The sequence below is a fragment of the Salmo salar genome, chromosome ssa02 (genome assembly GCF_905237065.1).
Source record: "Salmo salar chromosome ssa02, Ssal_v3.1, whole genome shotgun sequence".
Taxonomy (NCBI): domain Eukaryota; kingdom Metazoa; phylum Chordata; class Actinopteri; order Salmoniformes; family Salmonidae; genus Salmo; species Salmo salar.
The window spans coordinates 29584526-29611526 of record NC_059443.1 but is presented as its reverse complement, the minus strand read 5'-3'; the positions used below and the strand labels follow the sequence as shown (position 1 = coordinate 29611526).

Sequence of the window (27001 nt, the reverse complement as noted above, 5' to 3'; positions counted from 1 at the left end):
GTGTAGTGAAAAGTAATGCTTAGTCCTGCTGTAGACAGGATGGTTTCAAACTGCTTTAATCAATGATGTACTTGTAATGATGCAGTAATCAGGAATACAATTTGATGCCTTAGTTGGTTGGGTAATGTAGGCATGTGCTCTACCAACCGTTTTAATGTGTTGATTGTATCCTATGTTGGACCATGTTTATTCTGCACCCTGAATCTTTCTTCCTCTGGAAATGTAACGTGAATTGCTTCCATTTTTCCTGATTGGGGATAGTAATGTCTCCGTTGAATTATTTAAATGTGTTTGATACTTTTCATTTACCTCTGTCTTTATTGTCAGAATGTTCCAAATGCAATAGAATCAAATATGCCCTTTGTGAATTTCTACCATAAAGATCATAAAGGCACTTGTGAAGCGTGAATATTCTTATTCAACATATCCCAATAAACAGCAGGCAGCTAAAGTGTAACTATTTAAATTTCCCGGTTTTGGTGAGGGATGATGGGAACATTATTCTCGAAACAACTGGTTACATCACCGGCTCTTGATCCTATCTAGCTCAGGTCACATGCTCCAATGTTTGCTACTTGCCTGAGTTGATCACTAGAGGCACGGAGAGGCTTTTATCACGAATTGCAGACGACACCGCGCACTGCGGAGAAGAAATTCACGTCGATCTATTTGGATTGTTTATCATTAACAGATATATATATCTGCGAAGTGCCTCCTCCTCGGATTGTACAATATGATTTCCCCGTGGGACCGATGGCATTCCACCAGATGCTGCCTGTGCTGTCATGTCCGCACGGGCACGGTTATCCTGGGGGTTTGGTATATGGTGAGCATCCACAGTCGCTATTATTCACATATCACTATTTAGATAGCTCAACAAAAACGGTATGTTATTATTTGTAGGACGTTTTTCCATGTTAAATGACGTTTATCCAGCAGAAAGTAGTCTCATTGTGATTGGCTGCACGTGTTAACATTTATTTAATGGATTGTTTTGTTAATTATGGATGAACAAGTTATTCCGCTAAGGTGTCAACGTAACCTAACACCATTGGGGAAAAAACGTTCATTAATTTTTCAGTACACTCAGCCCTTCAGCACAGGTACACAGGTCTTGTGTCAGGTAGAAAGAGGCCTTCAGGCTTTGGCAATAATTAATTTTCCGTTATGCGCATATGGCCTAGGCATATGTATAATTCATTTAAAAGTTAACGCACCATCTCTCCTTGTGGAGTCTTTCCATCATGTTGACATTAAATTGAATGTCAGCCTACATTGCTGAGTTAAAGAGGTAGTTCACTCAAATTATACAATTACTGTTTCCTTACCTGGAACACAGTCAAATAGTTCCTAAGTAAGTCATCATATAATAAAGTAATTTGGGTGAACAAGTTATCCCTTTATAAGCTGAGCTGTTATTATGTATCTGTATCCTCCTGTCAGTCTGACTGGTCCTTATGTCTTTGTGTTTAGCTGATTAATGCCATCAAATGCTTGTGGAACCTTTCCTTCATGTTGTGGTTGAACCTTTTCCTAATGTTGATCTATTAATGTGTATCGTGTTCCTATCTTGTTTGTCAGTCTAAATGTCCATATGTCTTAATGTCGTTTAGCTGATCAATGCGGTGGTGTTGCTCATCCTCGTCACGGCCCTGGGTGATCCTGACCAGTACCATCTGACCAGCGCTGAGCTGGCTAACGACTTAGATGACATGGATGACGCCAGTAAGTAGCCTACAGCTTTATGCTGGGATAGATGTGTGTGACGTTGCATAGGCCTGCCCACGCCTCCTCAGTAGCCTGACGGGCCAGTGTGTTTGTGCTCTAGCCAACTCCTCTCAGAGTCTGTTGTGTATGTGATGACAACGATGGAAACTATTATGGCGTTACGTATCAATGCCAAAACTACTGGTTTTATAAATCACTTCATATAATTGAAAGCAGCCAATAGTCAGTATTTCTCTCACTTCACAATAAAGCAAATCAAATCTCTCAGTCCGTGGGCACGCGTGTCTAATGTTCAGCTGTGTTGTGTATTTTCCCAAACTTGCTAAATCAGCTAGGTCTTGCCCAGGTTGGAGGTGAACTGTAGCGGCATATGCTGGCCAAATTGACATGTCTGCCACTGGCTGGCTGTCGGTACAGTAGTGTCTGATTGAAACTGACTGAGTTGACCCAGTTCCGGTCAGATTAAGCCGTCCCGTGATCCCTTTTGCCGTTGGTCCAGCTGGCCCTGCATTAGGCAGGCTATAGAAATATAATTACTAGAACGGCCATCCCTGTTCAAGTCAATGTGCCATGATGGGTGGAACAGCAAATTTCTACGAGGCAGGCAGTGATTCAGTTCAGGTTAGTTACAGAACTAAAGCAGACTGGCTTTTGTTCTGTTCTGTTGGAGCAGACTACTGTGTTCTGTCGGAGCAGACTACTGTGTTCTGTCGGAGCAGACTACTGTGTTCTGTCGGAGCAGACTACTGTGTTCTGTCGGAGCAGACTACTGTGTTCTGTCGGAGCAGACTACTGTGTTCTCTGGGCTGTGCACAGATGGACAGGATTACTGTGACGCTGACCGTCGGTGACACAGTATTTTTGTTTTCTGTGAAATCCAGAGCAAGTTGGGTCATTTTCACATAATCAGTGTCAAACTAGGAATGAGCTGAGTTTATTATAAACTTATAAATTACTGTGAGATGAATTCAATCACCATCCAAGGACAAAACACATTTTTTTTTTTCATCATTTGCTACAGTTATTAATTCATTTGAATGCAGACCTTGTATACAGTATGATTTCCCTTCTATTCCAGACATGTGTATTGCTTCAGCGATCTCGTTGCTGATGATCCTAATTTCTGGGATGGCGACCTACGGTGCGTATAAGGTAAGCAAATGTCACGTCAATAGCTTTCTGCTGTTGCTTGTACTGGTATACTATGTCTGCTTTCATAAGAATGAATACAGATGAAAACACTAGGAGGATCGTCCAAATATAGTTTAAACTTTATTGTCCAAATGTAGTTAAAAAAAATAAAAATAAACGTTCAAATTAATGCATTGGTCAGAACGTTGTGTTTGAATCTTTGTTTTTTCAGATAGATATATTAGTCTTTCCTGCAGCTGCATCTCTTCAGATGCTATTCTCTCGTGGCTAACATAAAACTGGTTTTCCTGTTTCAGCAACATGCTGCCTGGATCATCCCATTCTTCTGCTACCAAGTCTTTGACTGCGCACTGAACACCCTGGTGGCTGTTAGTATTGTGGTCTACCCCAACACCATACAAGATTACCTCCAACAGCTGGTAAGAAGGACTCCGAAGTCAAACTCTTATTCTAATAAAGTGCCTGAAATGACACTCTATTGCCTGTATAATGCACTAGATAGTGCACCATATAAGGAATTGGGTGCCATTTTGGATGTAGCCACCACACTCTTTACCGCCAATCTCACTGCAGCTGATTTTGTCTGTCTGACTGTCTGGTGTCACCCTCACAGCCTGAGAACTTCCCCTACAAAGAGGACATCATGGCCATGAGCAATGTGTGCCTGGTCTTCATCGTGCTCCTCTTCATCGGATGCATCCTCGCCTTCAAGGTAACTGCTGCTGAACTGACACACACACATTGTATCTTTTCGTTACTTACTGTGTGAGTGACAAAACAGTGCTTATGCTGTGTGAGAGAGGAAAATGGTGCTCATCTGAGGAAGTTATTTTTATGGCAGAAACCCTTGGGGACGGACAGAGGGTCCTGCAGCGGTTCAAATGCCCGGCAGGAGCCGTTTCACAAGGCTGTTGTTTTCATAACACTATAATGGGAGCCATTGAGGCAGTGCCCTCGTCAGTGTTGCTCTTGGCCCATCCAGGTTAGAGAGCTTTCACATTAGCTCTGACAGACTGTCAGATGATGCCAACTGCCAACGTCCCACCACACTATACAACTCTGTTTTATGGCATTGTAAAAGCCCCTCTAAAAGGCCTGCTAGTTCTATTAGGCTGCTGCTACAGAGCTCCTGTGTCTTACAAAGACCATCCAGATGGAGGGAAACCGATTGAGAGAAAGAGGTTGTGGTTTATTTTGATAGACTTCAGTAAGGCTCTGTGTCACCATGTAAAATTGTGGAGATGCCTTACTGCGAGCATCTTAATGCAAATATGCTTTAATAATGAGGATGACCACACGTTTCTATTTCTTCTGGTCCAATCCAAAAGTAAGGGTTGATACGTAGCTCAGCTGTCAGTGAGTGATAACTGTTCTGTATAGATGTTGCTACCTCTACCAGCATATCATCCACAGAGGATTGACGATTGTATGTGAGTTTAGCACGTTGAGTAATGTCTTTTGGAATTGCTTACAGAATGTCTATAGACAGTATATACCAAATGGAGGTCTACAGCTTTTACTTTATATTGTTGAAGAGCCCGTAAAAGTGACAGAGGTGTCAATTCATTAAAGTGGTGTGTGCAGTGGGATATACAGTGCATTCGGAAAGTATTCAGACCCCTTCCCTTTTCCACATTTTGTTACGTTACAGCCTTATTGTAAAATGTATTAAATAAAAAATGTTCCTCATCAATCTACACACAATACCCCATAATGGCAAAGCAAAAACAGTTTTTTTTTTTTTAAATGTTTGCACATTTCTTAAAAATAAAAAACAGAAATACCTTATTTACATAAGTATTCAGACCTTTGCTATGAGACTCAAAATTGAGCTCAGCTGCATCCTGTTTCCATTGATCATCCTTGAAATGGTTCTACTATTTGATTGGAGTCCACCTGTGGTAAAGTCAATTGATTGGACATTATTTGGAAAGGCACACACCTGTCTATAAAAGGTCCCACAGTGGACAGTGCATGTCAGAGCAAAAACCAAGCCATGAGGTCGAAGGAATTGTCCCCAGAGCTCTGACACAGGATTGTGTCGAGGCACAGATCTGGGGAAGTGTACCAAAACATTTCTGCAGCATTGAAGGTTCCCAAGAACACAGTGGCCTCCATCATTCTTAATTGGAAGAAGTTTGGAACCGCCAAGACTCTTCCTAGAGCTGCCCGCCCGGCCAAACTGAGCAATTGGGGGAGAAGGGCCTTGGTCAGGGAGGTGATCAAGAACCCGATGGTCACTCTGACAGAGCTCCAGAGTTTCTCTGTGGAGATGGGAGAAACTTCCAGAAGGAGAACCATCTCTGCAGCACTCCACCAATCAGGCCTTTATGGTAGAGTGGCCAGATGGAAACCACTCCTTAGTAAAAGGCACATGACAGCACACTTGGAGTTTGCCAAAAGGCACCTAATGAACTCTGACCATGAGAAACAAGATTATCAGGTCTGATGAAACCAAGATTGAACTCTTTGGCCTGAATGCCAAGTGTCACGTCTGGAGGAAACCTGGCACCATCGCTACGGTGAGGCATGGTGGTGGCAGCATCATCCTGTGGGGATGTTTTTCAGTGGCAGGGACTGGGCAACTAGTCAGGATCGAGGAAAAGATGAATGGAGCAAAGTACAGAGAGATCCTTGATGAAAACCTGCTCCAGACCACTCAGGACCTGACTGGGACGAAGGTTCACCTTCCAACAGGACAATGACCTAAGCACACAGGAAAGACAACGCAGGAGTGGATTCGGGACAAGTCTCTGAATGTCCTTGAGTGGCCCAGCCAGAGCCCGACCTGAAAATAGCTGTGCAGCGACTCTCCCCATCTAACCTGACAGAGCTTGAGAGAATCTGCAGAGCTTGTAGCCTCATACCCAAGAAGACTCAAGGCTTTAATCGCTGCCAAAGGTGCTTCAACAAAGTACTAAGTAAAGGGTCTGAAAACATATGTAAATGTTTTATATATATATATATATATATATACACAGTTGAAGTCGGATGTTTACATACACCTTCCCTGTAGCTCAGTTGGTAGAGCATGGTGTTTGCAACACCAGGGTTGTGGGTTCGATTCCCACGGGGGGCCAGCACAGAAAAAAAAAAAAAAAAATGTATGAAATGTATGCATTCACTACTGTAAGTCGCTCTGGATAAGAGCGTCTGCTAAATGACTAAAATGTAAATGTAAAAATGTACACTTAGGTTGGAGTCATTAAAATTCGTTTTACAACCACTCCACAAATTTCTTGTTAACAAACTCTAGTTTTGGCAAGTCGGTTAGGACATCTACTTTTTTAAATTGTTTACAGACAGATTATTTCACTTATAATTCACTGCATCACAATTCCAGTGGGTCAGACATTTACATACACTAAGTTGACTGTGCCTTTAAACAGCTTGGAAAATTCCAGAAAATGTCAATTTGAGGTGTACCTGTGGATGTATTTCAAGGCCTACCTTCAAACTCAGTGCCTCTTTGCTTGACGTCATAGGAAAATCAAAAGAAATCAGCCAAGACCTCAGGAAAAAAAATTGTAGACCTCCACAAGTCTGGTTCATCCTTGGGAGCAATTTCCAAATGCCTGAAGGTACCACGTTCATCTGTACAAACAATAGTATGCAAGTATAAACACCATGGGACCACGTATCCGTCAATCCGCTCAGGAAGGAGACGCGTTCTGTCTCCTAGAGATGAACATACTTTGGTGCGAAAAGTGCAAATCAATCCCAGAACAATCCCAGAACAACAGCAAAGGACCTTGTGAAGATGCTGTTGGAAACAGGTACAAAGGTATCTATATCCACAGTAAAACATGTCCTATATCGACATAACCTGAAAGGCCGCTCAGCAAGGAAGAAGCCACTGCTGCAAAACTGCCATAGAAAATCCAGACTACGGTTTGCAACTGCACATGGGGACAAAGATCGTACTTTATGGAGGAATGTCCTCTGGTCTGATGAAACAAAAATAGAACTGTTTGGCCATAATGACCATCGTTATGTTTGGAGGGAAAAGGGGGACGCTTGCAAGCCGAAGAACACCATCCCAACCGTGAAGCACGGGGGTGGCAGCATCATGTTGTGGGGGTGCTTTGCTGCAGGAGGGACTGGTGCACATCACAAAATAGATGGCATCATGAGGCAGGAATATTATGTGGATATATTGAAGCAACATCTCAAGACATCAGTCAGAAAGTTAAAGCTTGGTCGCACATGGGTCTTCCAAATGGACAATGACCCTAAGCATACTTCCAAAGGTGTGGCAAAATGGCTTAAGGACAACACAGTTCAGGTATTGGAGTGGCCATCACAAAGCCCAGACCTCAATCCTATAGAAGATTTGTGGGCAGAATTGAAAAAGCGTGTGCGAGCAAGGAGGCCTACAAACCTGACTCAGTTACACCAGCTCTGTCAGGAGGAATGGGCCAAAATTCACCCAACTTATTGTGGGAAGCTTGTGGAAGGCTACCCGAAACGTTTGACCCAAGTTAAACAATTTAAAGGCAATGCTACCAAATACTAATTGAGTGTATGTAAACTTCTGACCCACTGGGAATGTGATGAAAGAAGTAAAAGCTGAAAGAAATCATTCTCTCTACTATTATTCTGACATTTCACTTTCTTAAAATAATGTGGTGATCCTAACTCACCTAAGATGGAATTTTTGCTAGGATTAAATGTCAGTAATTGTGAAAAACTGAGTTTAAATGTTTTTGGCTAAGGTGTATGTAAACTTCCGACTTCAACTATTTTGAGCAGTGTGTATATATAAAATAAAGGGACCACTTAAACAACACAATGTAACTCCAAGTCAATCACACTTCTGTGAAATCAAACTGTCCACTTAGGAAGCAACACTGATTGACAATAAATGTCACATGCTGTTGTGCAAATGGAATAGACAACAGGTGGAAATTATAGGCAATTAGCAAGACACCCCCAATAAAGGAGTGGTTTTGCAGGTGGTGACCATAGACCACTTCTCAGTTCCTATGCTTCCTGGCTGATGTTTTGGTCACTTTTGAATGCTGGCGGTGCTTTCACTCTAGTGGTAGCATGAGACGGAGTCTACAACCCACACAAGTGGCTCGGGTAGTGCAGCTCATCCAGGATGGCACATCAATGCGAGCTGTGGCAAGAAGGTTTGCTGTGTCTGTCAGCGTAGTGTCCAGAGCATGGAGGCGCTACCAGGAGACAGGCCAGTACATCAGGAGACGTGGAGGAGGCTGTAGGAGGGCAACAACCCAGCAGCAGGACCGCTGCTGGGTTGTTGCCACCAGTCAAACTCTCATTTCATTTAGTAAGTACCTTTGCGCCTTTGTGCAAGGAGGAGCAGGAGGAGCACTGCCAGAGCCCTGCAAAATGACCTCCAGCAGGCCACAAATGTGCATGTGTCTGCTCAAACGGTCAGAAACAGACTCCATGAGGGTGGTATGAGGGCCCGACATCCACAGGTGGGGGTTGTGCTTACAGCCCAACACTGTGCAGGACGTTTGGCATTTGCCAGAGAACACCAAGATTGGCAAATTCGCCACTGGCGCCCTGTGCTCTTCACAGATGAAAGCAGGTTCACACTGAGCACATGTGACAGAGTCTGGAGACGCCGTGGAGAACGTTCTGCTGCCTGCAACATCCTCCAGCATGACCGGTTTGGCGGTGGGTCAGTCATGGTGTGGGGTAGCATTTCTTTGGGGGGCCGCACAGCCCTCCATGTGCTCGCCAGAGGTAGCCTGACTGACATTAGATACCGAGATGAGATCCTCAGACCCCTTGTGAGACCATATGCTGGTGCAGTTGGCCCTGGGTTCCTCCTAATGCAAGACAATGCTAGACCTCATGTGGCTGGAGTGTGTCAGCAGTTCCTGCAAGAGGAAGGCATTGATGCTATGGACTGGCCCGCCTGTTCCCCAGACCTGAATCCAAATGAGCACATCTGGGACATCATGTCTCGCTCCATCCACCAACGCCACGTTGCACCACAGACTGTCCAGGCGTTGGCGGATGCTTTAGTCCAGGTCTGGGAGGAGATCCCTCAGGAGACCATCCGCCACCTCATCAGGAGCATGCCCAGGTGTTGTAGGGAGGTCATACAGGCACGTGGAGGCCACACACACTATTGAGCCTCATTTTGACTTGTTTTAAGGACATTACATCAAAATTGGATCACGTGTGTGTTTGTTTGTTATATATATATATATGTATGTATGTATGTATGTATGTATGTATGTATGTATGTATGTATGTATGTATGTGTGTGTGTGTGTGTGTGTGTGTGTGTGTGTGTGTGTGTGTGCAAATTCTAAAAACCTGTTTTTGCTTTGTCATTATTGGGTATTGTGTGTAGATTGATGAGGGGGACACACACACAATTTAATACATTTTAGAAAATGTGGAAAAAGTCGACGGATCTGAATACTTTCTGAATGCACTGTGTATATATACAGCTGCTTTACCAGATGGTGTTGTTTGGCTGGATAGGACAGAACCCCCAGAAAGCTACCGCACTGCTCACTGAGCGTGGTGATGTCAGGGAACAATGAGAGCTTGTTTTTGTACCACTCTCCTGAATGAGCTGTACTATACCTTTGTGCAATGGACTGGACATTGAGTCTTGTACTTTTCTGAATGAATGAAACCCCTCTGCATTGGGCTGGAGATTGAGTCTTAACACTTTCTGAATTAATTATACAGTACCCCTTTGGATTAAGATGAATATTGAGCCTTTGACAGATACTGTAACTTTAAATCATGTCAGCTGTTGATAAAGTTATTTTCTTTCATGTCTTTGATAATGGCTTTCCCTTTGCAGGCGTACCTGATAGCGTGTGTGTGGAACTGCTACCGGTATGTGCGTGCAAGAAGCACCACAGAAGTCCTGATATACGTCACTACTAATGACACCACGGTAAGTCACAGGATACAAGCATCTGTTTCAATTGCTGTACAGTACATAACTGACAAGTCCTACATTATGATATGGTGGGTTCGTTTTTGTGTTTTATACTAGTCTGCTGTAGTTACTACAGTGTAATGCAATTTCCTCTGTTCAGTTAGGTGGGTTTAAGAAACTGACGTATCCTCCAGACAAACCACCTCTGTGAATGCTAACCACCTTTTTGACAGTTATGTTTTTCCACAAATATTGACATTGCTTTTACTCCTACAATAATATGTTGTAATTTCCAACTCAAACAGCAGCTGAAAAAAATATACTGTTTCTGTTATTCACTCTAACATTTTGCTTGCAAAGTTGAAACAATCTAGACATTTACCAGTGCTGTACTATCATAATATATCTCTTTGTATTCATATGATACATCTCATCTATTCTATAATTACCCATCCCTCCCTTCCTCATTAACTCCCTCTGCTTTGTGCTCTGCATTCTGGAGAAAGTACAAATCATAAGTCTATCATAAAGCATTTATCTTATCTCGGTGTGATGCTATTGTGTGTTTACAAAGAAAGCATAGAAACCTCACATCCAATGGAAAAAGGATTCACTTATTCCAGGTCACTGATCAGGTTCATATTATGCGTAGGTTAGGTTCCCCTCAAGACGGTGAGGGAGAGCGCATTCCAACAGTAAAGCCATCATGTCAGAGTAGGAAGGAAGTATAAAGCTGTAGTAAGTTGGGCTGTAGTAAGGGGCTTTGCGTGGATGAGGCCGGAAAAAAGTCCACACTGGCAAACTCATTAATATGGCTACAGTACATTGGCCACCAACTCAATGAAAAGCTCTCGGTCTGTCTCTCTCTCTCCTACTGGTATCATATAGCCCAAGCTTGGCCACCTGGCCGCTTATCCTCTGCTTCCGCTGCAGATATTACAACACGTTATCCACTGTTGAACCAGGGGAGGGAAGAAATGCAGCCTGAAAACATGGCATTAGCGAGGGGAGGATCTGGTTTAGCTTTCAGATCATTGCAGCACTGCTCATCCAGCGAGCCTGGGGGAAGAGGATTACTGTGTGATGTCACAATGCAGGTGTAGGAGAGGAGATTGAGGGGTTGTCAGAACAGTGTTTGTACCTCTACGATGAGAGTCAGAACAATACTATTATCAGGACTTTTTGTTCCACCAGTAGAATGTGTCACTGTATAATGTTGTAATTGACAAGAGTTTGATGTCCAAAAGGGATGAAGTAGGCTTATGTAAATTGGATTTTTATTTGTCCCCAGAATATAAACCTTAAATTCAAAGCCACTACGAATGGCTCATGATGCTCATGATTTCTTTTGAACATGTAGAGCACAGGTCAGCTACAGTCTGGCAAATTTTCAACGTTTTTTTTGTTCTGACCCCCAAATGTTTTTATCACCTGGAATTCAGCTTAAAATCTGTTCAAGTATTTCAACCCCCCCCCCCCACCCCCACCCCCCACCCCCCCCCAAAAAAATAGACATATGTGATACAGTCTCTTTTTGGGCTTAGTTGTGGTCAATTTGCAGCATACAAATTATTTTTATGTTCCGGCCCCAGACCATCCCCTCCGACCAGAAATCGTAATCTATTTTTTGAACCATGTTGTGTTGCTACCGTGTTGTTATCATGTTGTGTTTCTGCCATGTTGTGTTGTTGTCTTAGGTCTCTCTTTATGTAGTGGTGTCTCTTGTCATGATGTGTGTTTTGTCATACTTAAAAAAAAAAAAATTGTACCCGTCCCCGCAGTAGGCCTTTTGCCTCTTGGTAGGCTGTCATTGTAAATAACAATTTGTTCTTAATTGACTTGCCTATTTAAATAAAAAAAGACAAATAGTTGCCTACCCCTGATGTAGAGGAATGACGTGATGTTTTGCTCTAGAGAAGCTGAGGCCCTTCTGGTGCTCCTGATGTGTAAAACACCTTAGCTATAAAGGGACTGGACGAGACTGCTCTTTTTAACCATTCAAATCATTAGTCAAATGTGCTAGAAAAACCACATACTGCCTGCCATGCTTTCTGTAGGTCTAGGCTTTTCAATTAAGGCTTCCAGTGGGCAAGTGGTCAGAAAATATTCTGGTAGTCCACCAGTCTACGGGAGTGTTCTGATTCCCTACTTCTCTCCTGAAGTGTGCACTCACTCACTCCCCTCCTAAACTTAAATGCTTTGGATTAAGTGATTTAGAGGGAGTTTCCTACACCAGTCCATTCCTTTTAAATCTATAGTGGGGATTGACCGAGTGCACACTTCATGGATAAAGGTAGACTGCAGCCATCTGTGTATTATTGACAGGTTATTATAATCAGGGACACTGCATTGCCTTCCGACAGGTGGCGTCACTCCACACGACACTAAGCCCTCGATCAGAGCAGATGGAGTCGTGCTATCTGACATCACTGGTCTGAGATCAGAAAGGTCCACCGTGACATGGACTCCAGTCTGGACTATAATGCCATTATGCCCCTAACCAGTGCCTTACTGTTACTTACTTACTGCGTGTGAGGATGACAATGGCATACTCTAACCATATTTTACAGTATCCTCTGCCGGTGTTGTCCATCGAAAATGCATTGAATCATAGATGTTGCCTACAGTATGTCTCTGTGTCAGTAGGAAAACCAGGATGGGTTACATACATCTGAGATACACACACACACACACACACACACACACACACACACACACACGGCCAGCCATTTCCCATGATAGTATTTGGTGTGTTCCCCAGAGAGAGAGAGTGTAGTAGTCTGAAGAGAGAACATCTGAGACTGAGTTCTACTTTACCTCATCAAAGACATAGAGGAACTGGCTGACTGAACTTGACTCATTTCAGTCAGATAGGATGTGAATATGGTCTGCAGTGGACTTGCCTTGCTGCCTGAGAACCACAGTCACAGCCTGGAATCCAAACGGTTTCACTTCACTGATTTCAGTCTGGACCTGCTCCAATAGACTTGTACCATATTCATTCATGGCCTCCCTTTCTCCCTCTTAATCTTCTCTCATCTCTCTATTCTCCCATCCAGACTATTTTAAGATCATTACAGATCTGTTTTGAAATCCTCTGTCATCCTCTCTATATATGACCATCGTGTCACTTCCGGGAGCTCACACTATTTTCACTTTATCCTCAAGAGTATATTTGACCAACTGCTGTTTGGAATCAGACCAATACGCAGCCTATTACTGCTTGTAGTCTTTGCCAGTGACAAAAACCAATATATTCAAAACCATGTCAAACAGTTAAATAGCACTTTGATGTCTGTTGTCAGTCACACATTAGAAGACTCTGGTCTTGATCACCCTTTATTCTGTATTCCCAGGTACTGTTACCCCCATATGATGACACCATGGCTATTCCATCCAAGAACGCTCCTCCCCCCTACGGGGCACCCTACATAGCATGAAGAACCTGGGCCGCTGTTCTGCTGACGGACTGGACCCCCTTGTTACTACAGCAGCCAGACATTCCAACCAGACCTGGGCAACAAATATAATATGTTTTCTTTCCAATACATTATGCATTTTATAGTTGGCATTTGATAACTGTCACACTGGGTGTGTAGTGTTAGCAATATTTTAATTAAAAAATAAATGTTTTGTAATAATTTGACTGAGACCCCAATACTACTGATTCTTTCCAGAGAATTTTACCTATACACATTTACTTACTACTTACCTGTTACTGTGATACTGTTTAACATTATACTGTTTATTTGGAGTTATTTATTTTCACTGATCTACAGTTGAAACGTCGAGCAGGAAAGTGATATGCAACAGAGTTAAACTATGAGAGCGCTACTAAGCTGTACTTCTACATGTTCTCTACTGTCAGTCCTAGTCCAAAGGCCACCCACCAGAAACTTGTTTCCATGGTCCCCTCCTGTATTCCCTGTTCACCCACAACTGCGTGGCCAAACACAACTCCAACGCCATCATTAAGTTTGCTGACAACACAACACAATCACCGACAATGATGAGACAGCCTATAGGGAGGAGATCAGAGAACTGGCAGTGTGGTGCCAGGACAACAACCTCTCCCTCAATGTGAGCAAGACAAAGGAGCTGATCGTGGACTACAGGAAAAGGCGGGCCGAACAGGCCCCCATTAACATCGACAGGGCTGTAGTGGAGTGGGTCGAGAGTTTCAAGTTCCTTGGTGTCCACATCACCAACGAACTATCATGGTCCATACACACCAAGACAGTTGTGAAGAGGGCACAACAACACCTTTTCACCCTCAGGAGACTGAAAAGATTTGGCATAGGCCCCCAGATCCTCAAAAGGTTCTACAGCTGCACCATCGAGAGCATCCTGACCGGTTGCATCACCGCCTGATATGGCAACTGCTCGGCATCTGACCGTAAGGCACTACAGAGGGTAGTGCGTACGACCCAGTACATCACTGGGGCCAAGCTTCCTGCCATCCAGGACCTATATAACAGGCGGTGTCAGAGGAAAGCCCATACAATTGTCAGAGACTCCAGTCACCCAAGTTATAGACTGTTTTCTCTGCTACCGCACGGCAAGCGGTACAGGAGCGCCAAGTCTAGAACCAAAAGGCTCCTCAACAGCTTCTACCCCCAAGCCATTAGACTGCTGAACAATTAATAAAAATCGCCACCGGACAATTTACATTGCCCCCCCCCTTGTATACTGAATGCTACTCGCTTTATGTTTGTTACCTATGCATAGTCACTTTGCCCCCACCTACATGTACAGATTACCTCAACTAGCCTGAACCCCTGCACACAGACTAGGTACCGGTGCCCCCTGTACATAGCCTCGTTATTCTTATTGTGTTACTTTTTATTATTACTTTTTATTTTATCCTGCTTGGTAAATATTTTCTTCTTCATGAACTGCACTGTTGCTTAGGGCTTGTAAGTAAGCATTTCACGGTAAAGTCTACACTTGTTGTATTCGGCGCATGTGGCAAATAAAGTTTCATTTAATATGAAGCAAGTACTTGTGAGAGACCTACACAAATCAAATCAGGCACTGCAACCCCCCCCCCCCCCACCCACCCACAAAAAAATGTATTGCCCATGATTTAGGCTGGTCCCAGATCTGTATGTATGGCATGACAATTACAGTCAGAGGAGTTGGCTTAAGCATACACAGATCTGAAAACAGGCAAATGAGGATTGTATCCTCGACTCAAAAATATTTATTTGTTTTGCCCATGGTCACTGTTCATTGTTGGATTGCCTTTACAAACAACTTCCTTTCTGATGGGGTGCATTGAGAGGATGTATGAAGTGTTGCTATGCGAGGAAGGATTCCAAAGATTCAAAGCACCTGCCTGTAATCTAACTGAGATGATCGAAGAGCAGAAGTCATATCACCAAGTTACTCGTACGTTTTAGTTTAGTGTGTGTAGAAAACTGTCATTATCCTGAATTATTACAACAGGACTGTGTTGAGTTGACATTTCTTTATTTTTAAGGTTGAGTTTTATGACTTGTGCATTTGATCTTATATCTGTGTTGTTTCCAATAAAGGAAAAAGTGGTGGTTTTGTTTTTTTAAATGAAGCCAATGTAAGCAGACCAGTCTGCTCTGCCGGATGCTGTTATTGGCAAGCTGTTCCCCAAATGGGGGATGTCCTCTGAGGACTCAGTCACATTTAACCGTCTGCTGCTGCAGCATAAAAAGACACAGAAGTTACATTTATTTGTCTATTAAAAACACATTTCATTGATGGACAGATCTTGAGTTTTTATTTTGGATTCATAAGTATCATGCTGTGTGTTGTATTTACTGTGCGTCTCATTTTACTATGTTGTACACTTTATCACTTCTAAGTCAGGGGCTACGGTTCTGTTTTTCAAAAGGGTTTTGAGACAAATCCAGTATAGTATTATTGTGTTACATTACATCACTGCTTGGTAGGCCTATGAGATGAAAACCAAAGGGAAAAGTCAAGGACTAAAAGACCTCGTTTTTTCTTCGACTGGCACTAATTCTGTCATCCTTAATTCATAAACCTGAATAATGGAAATTCTCTATGAAACTTGGAAACTATTTGGCCATTGACTTTAAGAGCTGTTAGGGCCATAACGTTGTAATATTGTAAGACAGGTAGTCTATTTTCAGGATGATTGACGTTAAGAGCACTGAAAGCACTGCTTTAGACCCCTTTTCCATAAACTGCTGCCTTACTGTTTCCTTCTGTTCAATGTGGAGAGTTCATCCAGACGTCTTCCAGGTACAAAAACCTCCTTTCACTGTAGCTTGGACCACCATTGGACCAGGACCACAGTACAGTAGTTGAACTATCTGACCATTGGCAAAACCAATACGCTTGTCATTTACGTTGAGAAATGTACAATACAGTTGAGTTGTAGACACACTTATCACCTTTTCACAATGCTATTTGTCAGATGTAAGAACAATCGATGGGATATCTGTTTGATTATTAGTCACTATTTCTGATCAAAGAAGATCATATTTATGGTTACCAAAATTCTTAGTCGGCACAGTTGAAGATGTGTTGATTGTGATTCTAATACTGAAATGATAGTTTAAACTGATAACCTACTGTATGAAAACTTGAAGACTTGATCCATACACCAATTTTTTTCTCTCCACATAATGGCTCCAATAGGAGGCTTCCCTCCCCAGGTTAGAGCCAGACTGAGGTAAGGCAGCTAAGAGTAAATACAGAAACAGTCAGTCCCAGAGGAGAGGGAACTAGTCTGCTGCACGTGCATATAGAGAGAGAACTAAAGGACATCTGCATATTCTCTGACTGACTGCACGACTACAACAGTCACCAGCTTGATTCACTGATCCAGGTGGATTTCCTTTTCCTGCTTTACTTCTTTTTTAAAACACTTTAATTTAGATATACTGACAGATATTTTCACCAAACTTTATTTCGATATTAAGGTAAGGAGACTTTGATATTTTGATGTTATTTTCAATAGGTAGTGTTGACACACTGCAGCATGAAACACCATGACAGATGTAGTGTTTACCACACAGAATCTGAGCTTGAAGATGACAATTTCATTTTTAAATAAAGTAAACATATAGTAAACATGATTTAGATTCCACATTAGACTGTGTTTGATTGAGATTCAACATTAGATGACAAGATACAATACGGCCATAACAAAAGGTTAAAATATACTGTGGTTTGCAATTATCTTTTTTTAGGACTCCACTTGTATATGGTCCATCTCCTTCATTTTCAATTACAGACTGAATGAGTAATAGTAACAACTGTTGTATCGATCTCTGGCATGTGCTTGCATTGTGTCTCCTGTTTTCACTGGTTTTTCACTTACCAAAAGCTTGTGCAGCTGTGGTAGTTGAACAGGAATTGATGTTCCGTGAGTGTGTGACCCTGCTTGCTTCAGGTCACTGACAGTCATCATCAACATGTCTGGTACTCCTTTGCATCTCAGACCTGTGAACAGTAAGGAACAACTCAGTGTAATCAGCTCATCACTCAGGCTCCAGAGTGGTGCAGTGGTCTAAGGCACTGCCTGTCAGTGCTTGAGGTGTCACTACAGACACCCTGGTTCAAATCCAGGCTGTATCACAACCAGCCATGATTGGGAGTCAAATAGGGCAGTGCACAATTGGCCCAGTGTCGTCCGGGTTTGGCCGGTGTAGGCCGTCATTATAAATAAGAATTCATTCTTAACTGACTTGCCTAGTTAAATAGGACATATGTGTTCTAGAATGGGCATGGCTATGTCTTTTAAAGCCATGGAACACAACTACTGTATGTCTTAAAGAATGGCCCGTACAGTCAACAGCTGCCTGTGTGTTGTGTGTTGATTGTAGCAGCTGGCTGTATGTAGGGGTCTATGGCAGAGGTAACAGATGGCTCTGCAGAGGAATAGTCTGCTGTGTATTATAGACTGATTTAAATCACTGCAAATCACCTGTAGCACCTAAACATCTCAACTCAGAGTGGAGTTTTGTTCCATGTATTAATAACTCTGTGGGAAGACACCCAGGAGCAGCCAATGTTACATTTCAGTTCATGAACTGAAGGGAATTGGTGCATGTTTTTGTATTAGATTGTGGACCTCCCTCACTGGTAGCTTAGGTCAGGAATGTGTTGTATACATTGTAGCTGTAGTTGCGTCTTAAATGGCATCCTTTTCCCTATAAAGTGCACTACTTTGACCATTATAAGCAATAGTGTGCCATTTGAGACACAACCCTAATCGTACTGTGCGGCTGTGACATTAACCATTCTGGGTTAATGAGGTGAAATCTGAAGCTGTGGTTTCAGGCAGGCAGGAGGTGAAATGTATTCCTATTTATAATTCCTCTAGAGTCTGACTGACATCCCATCCCCAGTCTCTCATTGACTGGCAGTGTTTGTGTTTGTTGTTGTGCACTCATCCTCATGACTGGAGGTTGAGTTGGTTGGCTCCGCAGTTGTTTTACCAGCTGCTGTCTGTCCATCCATCCGTCCGTCCGTGGGTCCCCCTGGTCAAGGATGAGGTCCCTGGCCCTCGGGCTCTTTTGCCTGCTCTGCAGCGATGCAGTCCGAGTGGACCACAGAGACAGACGCCGTCCCAGACCATCTGTCCTGTCCAGAGGACGCAATGACTCGGCCGTCCGGTCCAACTCAGTGGGTAAGACCAGCAGAGATTACTGGTACTAAAGGAAATGTGGTGCTAGCTAAATACTTTGGTTTGTGTCGCAATCGACACTATCAGCAATGCAGGTCCTACAGATTCTAGTTTTGTCACACCTGGACTACTGTTCAGTCGTGTGGTCAGGTGCCACAAAGAGGGACCTCGGAAAAGTACAATTGTCTCAGAACAGGGCAGCATGGCTGGCCTTTAAATGCTAACATTAATAATATGCATGTATATCTCTTATGGCTCAAAGTGGAGGAGAGATTGACTTCATCACTACTTGTTTTTGTAAGAAGTGTTGACAAGCTGAATGCACCAAGGTGTCTGTTTAAACTACTAGCACACAGCTCAGACCAGAACAGACGATGGGAGGCGTACAGTACTACATAGAGCCATGATTACATGGGACTCTATTCCACATCAGTTAACTGATGCAAGCAGTAGAATCAGATTTTAAAAAACAGATAAAAATACACTGTGAAGAGACACACACACACAGGCACAGACACACATATACATGATAAGACATGCACTCTACACACACGTACACATGGATGTTGTATTGTAAATATGTGATAGTGGACTAGTGGCCTGAGGGAACACACTAAATGTATTGGATAAAGAGTTATGTAATATTTTTAATTGTATATAACTGCCTTAATGTTGTTGGACCTGATGAAGAGTAATAAATACAAATACAATGGAAGATAGTGGAATGCATGGAATATAATGGGACATAGAGTACAACATAATGGGACATACGGTACAATATAATGGAATATACGGTACATATAATGGGACATACAGTACAATATAATGGGACATACAGTACAATTTAATGGGATATACAGTATCATATAATGGCATATACAGTACAATATAATGGAATATACAGACCATATGTGTGTGCTATGTACAGTATGTATATTCATAATAGGTCTGTATTTCCCCTCACAGTAAAGATCATGTAAAATCAATGTCTGACCAGGGAAACTGGTCCTCTCTAGGGGAATATATGGAGAATGTAGAAGTTTTTATTCTTGTCTTTTCCCAGGCTTAGTTTAGTGTTGACTGACCTACAGATTATTACTGGAGACTAGAGAATTCAGAATCTTTCCTCTGCTCTCAGACTGACTGACTGACTGAGTACACAAAGTAATAGTCATTGTCCAAACTCTAAAAGAAAGAATCAACCAGATAGTGTCAGAATTATGTACTACAGTACTTTAAGTAAGACCCAACTTTTGGTTTCTTCATACAGAGAGCCCATGTAAATATCAGTTATATACAGTATAGTAAGACTACTTCCAGTCAGATTATCTGCATGTTCCTCAGAGAGCCCCTGTAAATACTATATTAGAGTTACATTAAGCCTATATACAGTACAATACTTCCATTAAGGCTTTCTTTGTGTTCTCCCCCAGATAACCTGTGTAACTATCACATATAGTAGGCCTGGTCTACTGTACTTCCAGTAATGCCTGTGTCTTTTCCCAGAGAGCCTGTGTAAAGGGAAGCCCCTGGATTTTGTGTTCATCATCGACAGCTCCCGCAGCGTGCGTCCCAGCGACTATGAGAAGGTCAAGATCTTCATCACCAACCTCCTGGCCTTCCTGGACGTGGGGCCGGAGGCGACGCGCGTCGGGCTGCTGCAGTACGGCAGCGTGGTGCAGAACGAGTTCTCCCTCAACACCTACAGCAGCAAGGTAGCCTGGGGAACGAGTTCTCTCTCCCTCCCTCTCCCTCTCCCTCCACAGGGATGTTGCAATGTGGATGAACTTCCAGAGCAGAATAGAGAGATATACTGTTCATATTCTTTTTACAATGTGTTTATTTGGTTTTCCAAGTACAAGAATCCCCAATAAACTAACCCACCCACATTAACAAACACAGAACTGTTGTATTCAAGGCAGATGTGGAGCGGGCGGTGAAGGCCATGGACCACCTGGCCACCGGCACCATGACCGGCCTGGCTATCCAGTACACCATGGAGACAGCCTTCACTGAGCCAGAGGGCGCCCGGCCCGCCGACATGCACATCCCCCGCATCGCCATGATCGTAACGGACGGGCGCCCCCAGGACACGGTGGAGGAGGTGGCTGCACAGGCCCGGCAGGCGGGCATCCAGATCTTCGCCATCGGAGTGGGCAGGGTGGATATGAACACGCTGCGGGCCATCGGGAGTGAGCCCCACTCGGAGCATGTGTACCTGGTGGACAACTTCAGCCAGATAGAGACCCTCACATCCGTCTTCCAGTCCAATCTGTGTGGAGGTGCTTTCTCTCTGTTCATCTATCAATACACTCATGTGCTTTATTCATTATATTGATGGGGATTCTAAGGATGTATTATTTGTATGTGTGTGTGTGTATGTATTAGGTACAGACCTGTGCTCTGTGATGGACCATCAGTGTGATCACCTCTGTGTGAGCACCCCAGCCTCCTACATGTGCCAGTGCAGAAGGGGTTACACCCTTAACTCTGATGGCAAGACCTGCCGCGGTGAGTTAACAGCAGCAGAAGCATAGGGGAAGGTTTAGGGTTAGCATTAAATCCTGTCTTTGCCTATGTTGTGGTCCTCCTGGTTCTGTAGCGGAAGACCAATGTGATGTGGTGGACCATGGCTGTGCCCATATCTGTGCCAACCGGCCAGGGGTACCCGGCTACGAGTGTCGCTGCCGGCTTGGGTATGAACTCAACAAGGACGCGAGGACGTGCCGAAGTGAGATTCTTTGTTTTTCTTCTTTCGTTCGTTCTTTCTTTCTTTCTTTTTTGTGGTTATGACTAAAGTTAATATAGAACAAAAAAGATGAATTTACCCTGAAATCAAGTAATTTATCTGCTTGTGAAGGTTAACCTAAATTCCAGATTTCCATCTGTCCTTTCCTTGCTCAAATCTGATGGTCAATTATACTGAAAACAATAAGTAGTTTGTTTTGGGTTACATTTCAATCCATGGACTGGCTCAGTGATGCAACTATGCTTGACAATTGTAGTGTGCACAATCAGTTCTTTAAGCAGTTGAAAGGATGAATGTCCCAGATCAGTCCAACTCTAATACAGTATTTGGTCTATCTTGTTGCCAGACGGAGGTCCAAGTCCACCCACATTTGGACATGCCCCTAGTTCTCTAGTGGAACTTCAGACTTCAGAGTACATAGGAAATTCTTTTGTGTCCTATTAATCGTCCCAACACCTTTTTACACCTTTTTTTCTAAGAGTGTATGTTCCGATGCAAATTGCACAATAAACATTTAAATTCACTTCAGAAAGCACACCTCTCGAGTGTATTACAATCCTAACACATTTGGGATATTGATTTCAGAGTCCTGTGGGTGAATCATAAACTGTAAGCGCTTGAAACAAATAGGCAGAAACAACTGGTATTACAGGAAATAAAGAAAATTCCAAATTAAAGGCACCTATTCTCTTGCTGACATCCTGAGAATAATGTATTAATTCAAGCCCATCTATGTGTGTCTCTACCTTTTCCCCTCAGGAATAGATTACTGTGACCTGGGGAACCATGGCTGTCAGCATGACTGTGTCAGCTCTCCTGAGTCCTACATCTGTAGATGCACGAGGGGCTATGTTCTCAACCTCGATGGCAAGACCTGCAGCAGTAAGTTCATCACTCCTCTGGTTATATGAACTGTGTTACTGTGCTATTAACAACACTGAACTCAACCTCCCCCTCCTGAGATGGCAGTGCAAGTACACCTCTAAAAATGGTTTAAAATATATTTAAGCTAACAAATAAAGCAATCATAAACTGTTCATTCAACATATCAGTCCCTGGAGGACTCAACAACAGAGTGCTGTGCTCACTGTGTGGGCAGTGTTGAGGAAAACATTTGTAATGTATTTATTTGTTGAATGTAGTGAATATGTGAGTCACTGTTATATTTCTATATAACAGTGTCGAAGTGTTAATTCCCTGAAAGAATATTAGCATGCGTTGTCCCTTTCTCTCTCCTGCCTTGTTTATGTCTCTCTAACACCTCTCAGAGATTGACCACTGTGCTCTTGGTGACCACGGGTGTGAACATGAGTGTGTGAACACTGAAGATTCATTTTTCTGTATCTCAGTCTCACCTAATACGCAGAAATATCATTTGTATTCAACATTTTACTTAGATTTCAACATACTAGCAAGTCTTGCTTATTGACCTCAACAACTGGGTCTGATCACTTTTACTCACTGCAGAGCTTGATCCATGTTCCCTTGGTAACCATGGGTGTGAGCATGACTGTGTGAACACTGAAGATTCATTTGTGTGTAGATGTCGAGAAGGCTACAAACTCAGACCTGATAACAGAACCTGCAAGAGTAAGTCCATGGCCATGCTTCCATGTCTTACTATCAGCTGTGCGGTAACAGATCTTTTGGCCATTGCACAGTAATGAGAGGATCTTCTCTATGCATCATGCTGTTTTGACCCAATGGATTCACATCCCTTTAAATTGATATGTTAGAATGAATGTGTTACATTTTAATGGTTATGTGACTGATGGAAGTTGGACTGCCTTCACATATACACCTAACTGCCTCTTTCATAATGGGTCTGACTGTGACTGAGTGTTTTTCCATCCTGTTATTTATATGTTACATCATTTGTGAGTATGAGGTCATGGTTAATCCTGATGCTCCCTCTAGTCCAGGGTGTTCTTTTCCTGGATTAACAGGAATATTCTATACTGTTTGACAGTGACAGGCACATGTCATGAAGGAAGTAAGAGTAGTCCTCGATAGGTAGATAGATGGATATTCATGCACATTATTACCCAATGTTGCATTAAAATGACTATGTATTTGGTACCATGAAGCCTGGAGTAGAGTAGAGAACACACTTTTCCATTATTAATGAGAATGATCCTTATTACTATTTCAATATGACCTGCACCAGGGGTGCAACTTTCACTGGGGATGGGGGGACTTGTCCCCCCCACATTCTTAAATTGCATTTTTGTCCCCCCCAGTTTTATCATTGGAATGTGATACAAAACGATGCAATGGTGTGCTTTAGGACCATGTGGACGCCTCCAAGCGGTCAAGTAGGCTGTTTGGAGTGTTTATCCGACTGGATAAAAATAATAATATGTCCCCCCACTCTAAAACGGACCAAAGTTGCACCCCTGACCTGCACACAGGTCTTCATAATGTTGGGCCATTATTGTAAAATGAGCCAGTTAGTAGCCTATCAGCGACATTGTTTAAGTAATGTAGGCTAGTACTTTCTGCTGCTGTCTTACCATAGTATAGTTGATTTGGGGCGTCGTGACGACTCAACACTATTTGTCTCTACTACGGCAGAGGCAGAGTGTTCAGACGGAGGGATGGATCTGGTATTTGTAATTGATGGCTCTAAGAGCCTGGGACCAGCCAACTTTGACCTTGTCAAGCAGTTTGTGAACGGCATCGTGGACTCTCTGGACGTGTCCGGCACGGGCACCCACGTGGGGCTGCTGCAGTACTCCGCTAAGGTCCGCACAGAGTTCACCCTGGGTCAGTATACCTCAGGCCGGGACATCAACAGGGCCGTGTCGCGGATGCAGTACATGGGCAGAGGATCCATGACGGGTGCTGCCCTGCGCCACATGTTTGAGTACAGTTTCTCTGCCAAGGAGGGGGCCAGGCCCGACATGCCACGGGTCAGCATCGTGTTCACCGACGGACGATCCCAGGATGATGTGTCGAAATGGGCCACTAAGGCAAAGGATGCTGGTACGGTTTCTTACGTCGTGTTTGCTGAACTTGATCTGATTGCAGAGCCATTTAAAGAGCCTTTAATAGAGTAACATCTTCTCTTAAAGGAGTCATTTATCCACTTCCTTCTGACCTTTGCTTCCCCACCCCCAGGTATCACAATATATGCACTTGGTGTTGGTAAAGCCATCGAAGAGGAGCTCAGGGAAATTGCTTCCGAGCCAGATGATAAGCATTTGTACTATGCTGAAGATTTTAGCAACATGGGAGAAATTACAGACAAATTGAAGTCACGGATATGTAAAGGTACCCAATGAATAAAACACACTGTAAAATAACTTTCTTATTAAAGATCCATCACAGCTACACATTATTAATTATTTCTCACACTTTTCCTGCACAGTGCACAAATCCTCTCATCTTGAATACATTATGAATTCTATAAATACAAATACTAAAACAAAAATGCCCCTAAACCCATCTAAAGTCTTAAAACTAATCAGATTGTTTATGGAGGTGGTGCTTATAGACTTCCATATCATTTTTTATACTTAAGCAATAAGGCACCTCGGGGGGTTGTGGTATATGGCCAATATACCACAGCTAAGGGCTGTTCTTATGCACTCCGCATTGTGTCGTGCATAAGAACAGCCCTTAGCCGTGGTATATTGGCCATGTACCACAACCCCCCGAGGTGCCTTATTGCTATTATAAACTGGTTACCAACGTAATTAGAGGATTACAAATACATTTTTTGTTGTACCCGTCAGCCAATCAGCATTCAGGGCTCGAACCACCCAGTTTAAAATGTGTGTTAGATCGATTTTCTCTCATGCACTGCATTTCAGGAAATATTTATTGAGAGCCGGTAAGTACTTTATGTTCAGGGGAAAGATGCTGTACATCTCTGCCACCTGCAGGTGATTTTATGAAGTACAACAGAAACCATACCATTGGAGGCCTATCATTGTACAGTATATTGTGAGGCTCTGGGAATGAATAATTGTATTGCACTTGATCTGTGTCAGTCTGTTCCTAAAAGACAATCCATACCGTGTCTGTCTGTGAACAGAGAAACCCTCCCCTCAAGATATGTGTAAGTGTGAGAACGTGATGCTCTTCCAGAGGCAGGTCAACGAACAGCTTAGGAGACTGACCCAGAATAATATCCTTTACAGCCCTGTGGTGGTGTGCATACTTTAGATAAGAGTTTTAATATTGCCATGACATTGAATGCTTTACAAATGGTACCCTATTACCTGTATGGTGTGCTACTTTTGACCAGAGTGCTATCAGCCCTGGTCAAAAGTAGTGCACTATAAAAGGAAATAGGCTGCCATTTAGGATGCGACCACTATCTTTAAAAATGTGTTTAGTTTAAAATCAATAACTTCCTTAATGTGTAAATACTTGATGTTGTGTCAAAAAGGATGGAGATCTTGAGAATCAGCTTGGACACAAATGAATGAAGGACAAAGACATTGTTTTCATCTGTTCGTCCTCAACGGATTCTTCTCAACTGGCCTGCGGTGCAAGAGCATTACTAAACTTCAAGGGATAACTTTAAGCTATTTCAACATGCTACACTGAAACATATGGTATATTTTCTACTGTAACTGTTATTTATATTCTGAACAAAACTATGCATTTATGCACGTGGCTGTGGACTGGAAGTGAAGCCAAAAATACTGTATATCTTTGCTACATTCAGGTACCAAAATGCGTTTCTTTTTAAAAGTAAAATGTTATTTGGCAGATAACTGCAATTTATAGATCCAAATATAATTCGTATAAGATACAGTACAACATTTTATAATGACAAATCAAAGTAAAATCACTTTGTATTTCAAGCAAAATGCTTTCTATTGCTGTTGATGTGAATAAAATCCCTGTTGATCTTGCTTGTATTCTACTTTGTGGAACACCAAAATGTGTCAATGTTTTCAAAGATTGGAAGATCAGATCATCTGTTAGATTTGGATTGAACCCAACAAAGTTTTGTAGAAAACAGAAACACACATAGTGGTCTTACTGCTACAATTTCCAATGCATGTGAATTCTGAATAATCTAACAATGTGTTTATCCTGCTGCATAGATCTAGGTTAGAGTCAGCTGCTCCTTTTCCCTCCCTGAAAGATAAAGCTTCACTATGGTGTGAACCCGGCTGGCAGGTCTCTGGTCCCTGCATAACACACCGCTAGGGGTACGTCCCAAAAGGCACCCTATTCCCTACATACTGGGCCCTGGTCAAGGGTAGTGCCCTAAATAGGGAATAGGGTGCCATTTTGGATGCACCCCACCAGGCCTTTTGTCTTCCTCTCCCGTCCCTTTACAAAGGTCATGCGTTTCCTGGCCAAACACCAGGCTTTGGTGTTGCTTACAGATACGTGATCAGAATATCAAACCAGGGTGTGAGATGAATTCAGAGAGGGTTGGAACCTGTTGAAGTAGGTACGCTACACTGCACCAAGTGGACCTGTGCAGGGCAGGAGCAGCGGGTGCATGGTATTAGCAAGTGGTGAGGTACACTACATGTTCCAAAAGTATGTGGACACCTGCTCGTCGAACATCTCATTCTAAAATCATGGGCATTAATATGGAGTTGGTCCCCCCTTTGCTGATATAACAGCCTCCACTCTTCTGGGAAGGCTTTCACTAGATGTTGGAACATTGCTGCAGGACTTGCTTCCATTCAGCCACAAGAGCATTAGTGAGGAGGTTGGGCGAAAAGCCCTGGCTCACAGTCAGCGTTCCAATTCATCCCAAAGGTGGAGTTGATGGAGTTGAGGTCAGGGCTCTGTGCAGGCCAGTCAAGTTCTTCCACACCAATCTCAACAAACCATTTCTGTATGGACTTTGCTTTGTCATACTGAAACAGGAAGTAGA

General features: G+C 43.0%; 2 protein-coding genes across 2 annotated transcripts; both read left to right on the top strand.

The window, feature by feature from the left end:
* The first annotated feature begins 531 nt into the window (after positions 1-531).
* On the top strand, positions 532-13409 carry LOC106579220 (lysosomal-associated transmembrane protein 4B). Its single transcript, XM_014158920.2, has 7 exons — positions 532-826; positions 1614-1725; positions 2807-2880; positions 3177-3299; positions 3494-3592; positions 9683-9778; positions 13120-13409. The coding sequence occupies exons 1-7, from the start codon at positions 734-736 to the stop codon at positions 13201-13203; spliced, it is 681 nt and encodes a 226-aa protein (XP_014014395.1). The 5' UTR covers positions 532-733; the 3' UTR covers positions 13204-13409.
* Positions 13410-16486: 3077 nt separating this feature from the next.
* LOC106579226 (matrilin-2) lies at positions 16487-26015 on the top strand. Its single transcript, XM_014158933.2, has 12 exons — positions 16487-16689; positions 18180-18401; positions 19905-20113; positions 20317-20680; positions 20787-20909; positions 21001-21129; positions 21907-22029; positions 22615-22737; positions 23722-24132; positions 24268-24420; positions 25187-25279; positions 25525-26015. Exons 2-12 carry the CDS (start codon positions 18263-18265, stop codon positions 25581-25583), a joined length of 1926 nt encoding a protein of 641 aa, XP_014014408.2. The 5' UTR covers positions 16487-16689; positions 18180-18262; the 3' UTR covers positions 25584-26015.
* Positions 26016-27001: the final 986 nt, after the last annotated feature.

What these genes read in the sequence shown, in the direction of transcription:
- LOC106579220 (XM_014158920.2), top strand. Translation starts at nt 734, where the DNA reads ATGATTTCCCCGTGGGACCGATGGCATTCCACCAGATGCTGCCTGTGC. An exon ending in AGATGACATGGATGACGCCA is followed by an intron (nt 1,726 to 2,806) that starts GTAAGTAGCCTA and finishes CTTCTATTCCAG; the next exon opens with ACATGTGTATTGCTTCAGCG. An exon ending in GATGCATCCTCGCCTTCAAG is followed by an intron (nt 3,593 to 9,682) that starts GTAACTGCTGCT and finishes TTCCCTTTGCAG; the next exon opens with GCGTACCTGATAGCGTGTGT.
- LOC106579226 (XM_014158933.2), top strand. Translation starts at nt 18,263, where the DNA reads ATGAGGTCCCTGGCCCTCGGGCTCTTTTGCCTGCTCTGCAGCGATGCA. An exon ending in TGATAACAGAACCTGCAAGA is followed by an intron (nt 22,738 to 23,721) that starts GTAAGTCCATGG and finishes CTACTACGGCAG; the next exon opens with AGGCAGAGTGTTCAGACGGA. An exon ending in GAAGTCACGGATATGTAAAG is followed by an intron (nt 24,421 to 25,186) that starts GTACCCAATGAA and finishes GTCTGTGAACAG; the next exon opens with AGAAACCCTCCCCTCAAGAT.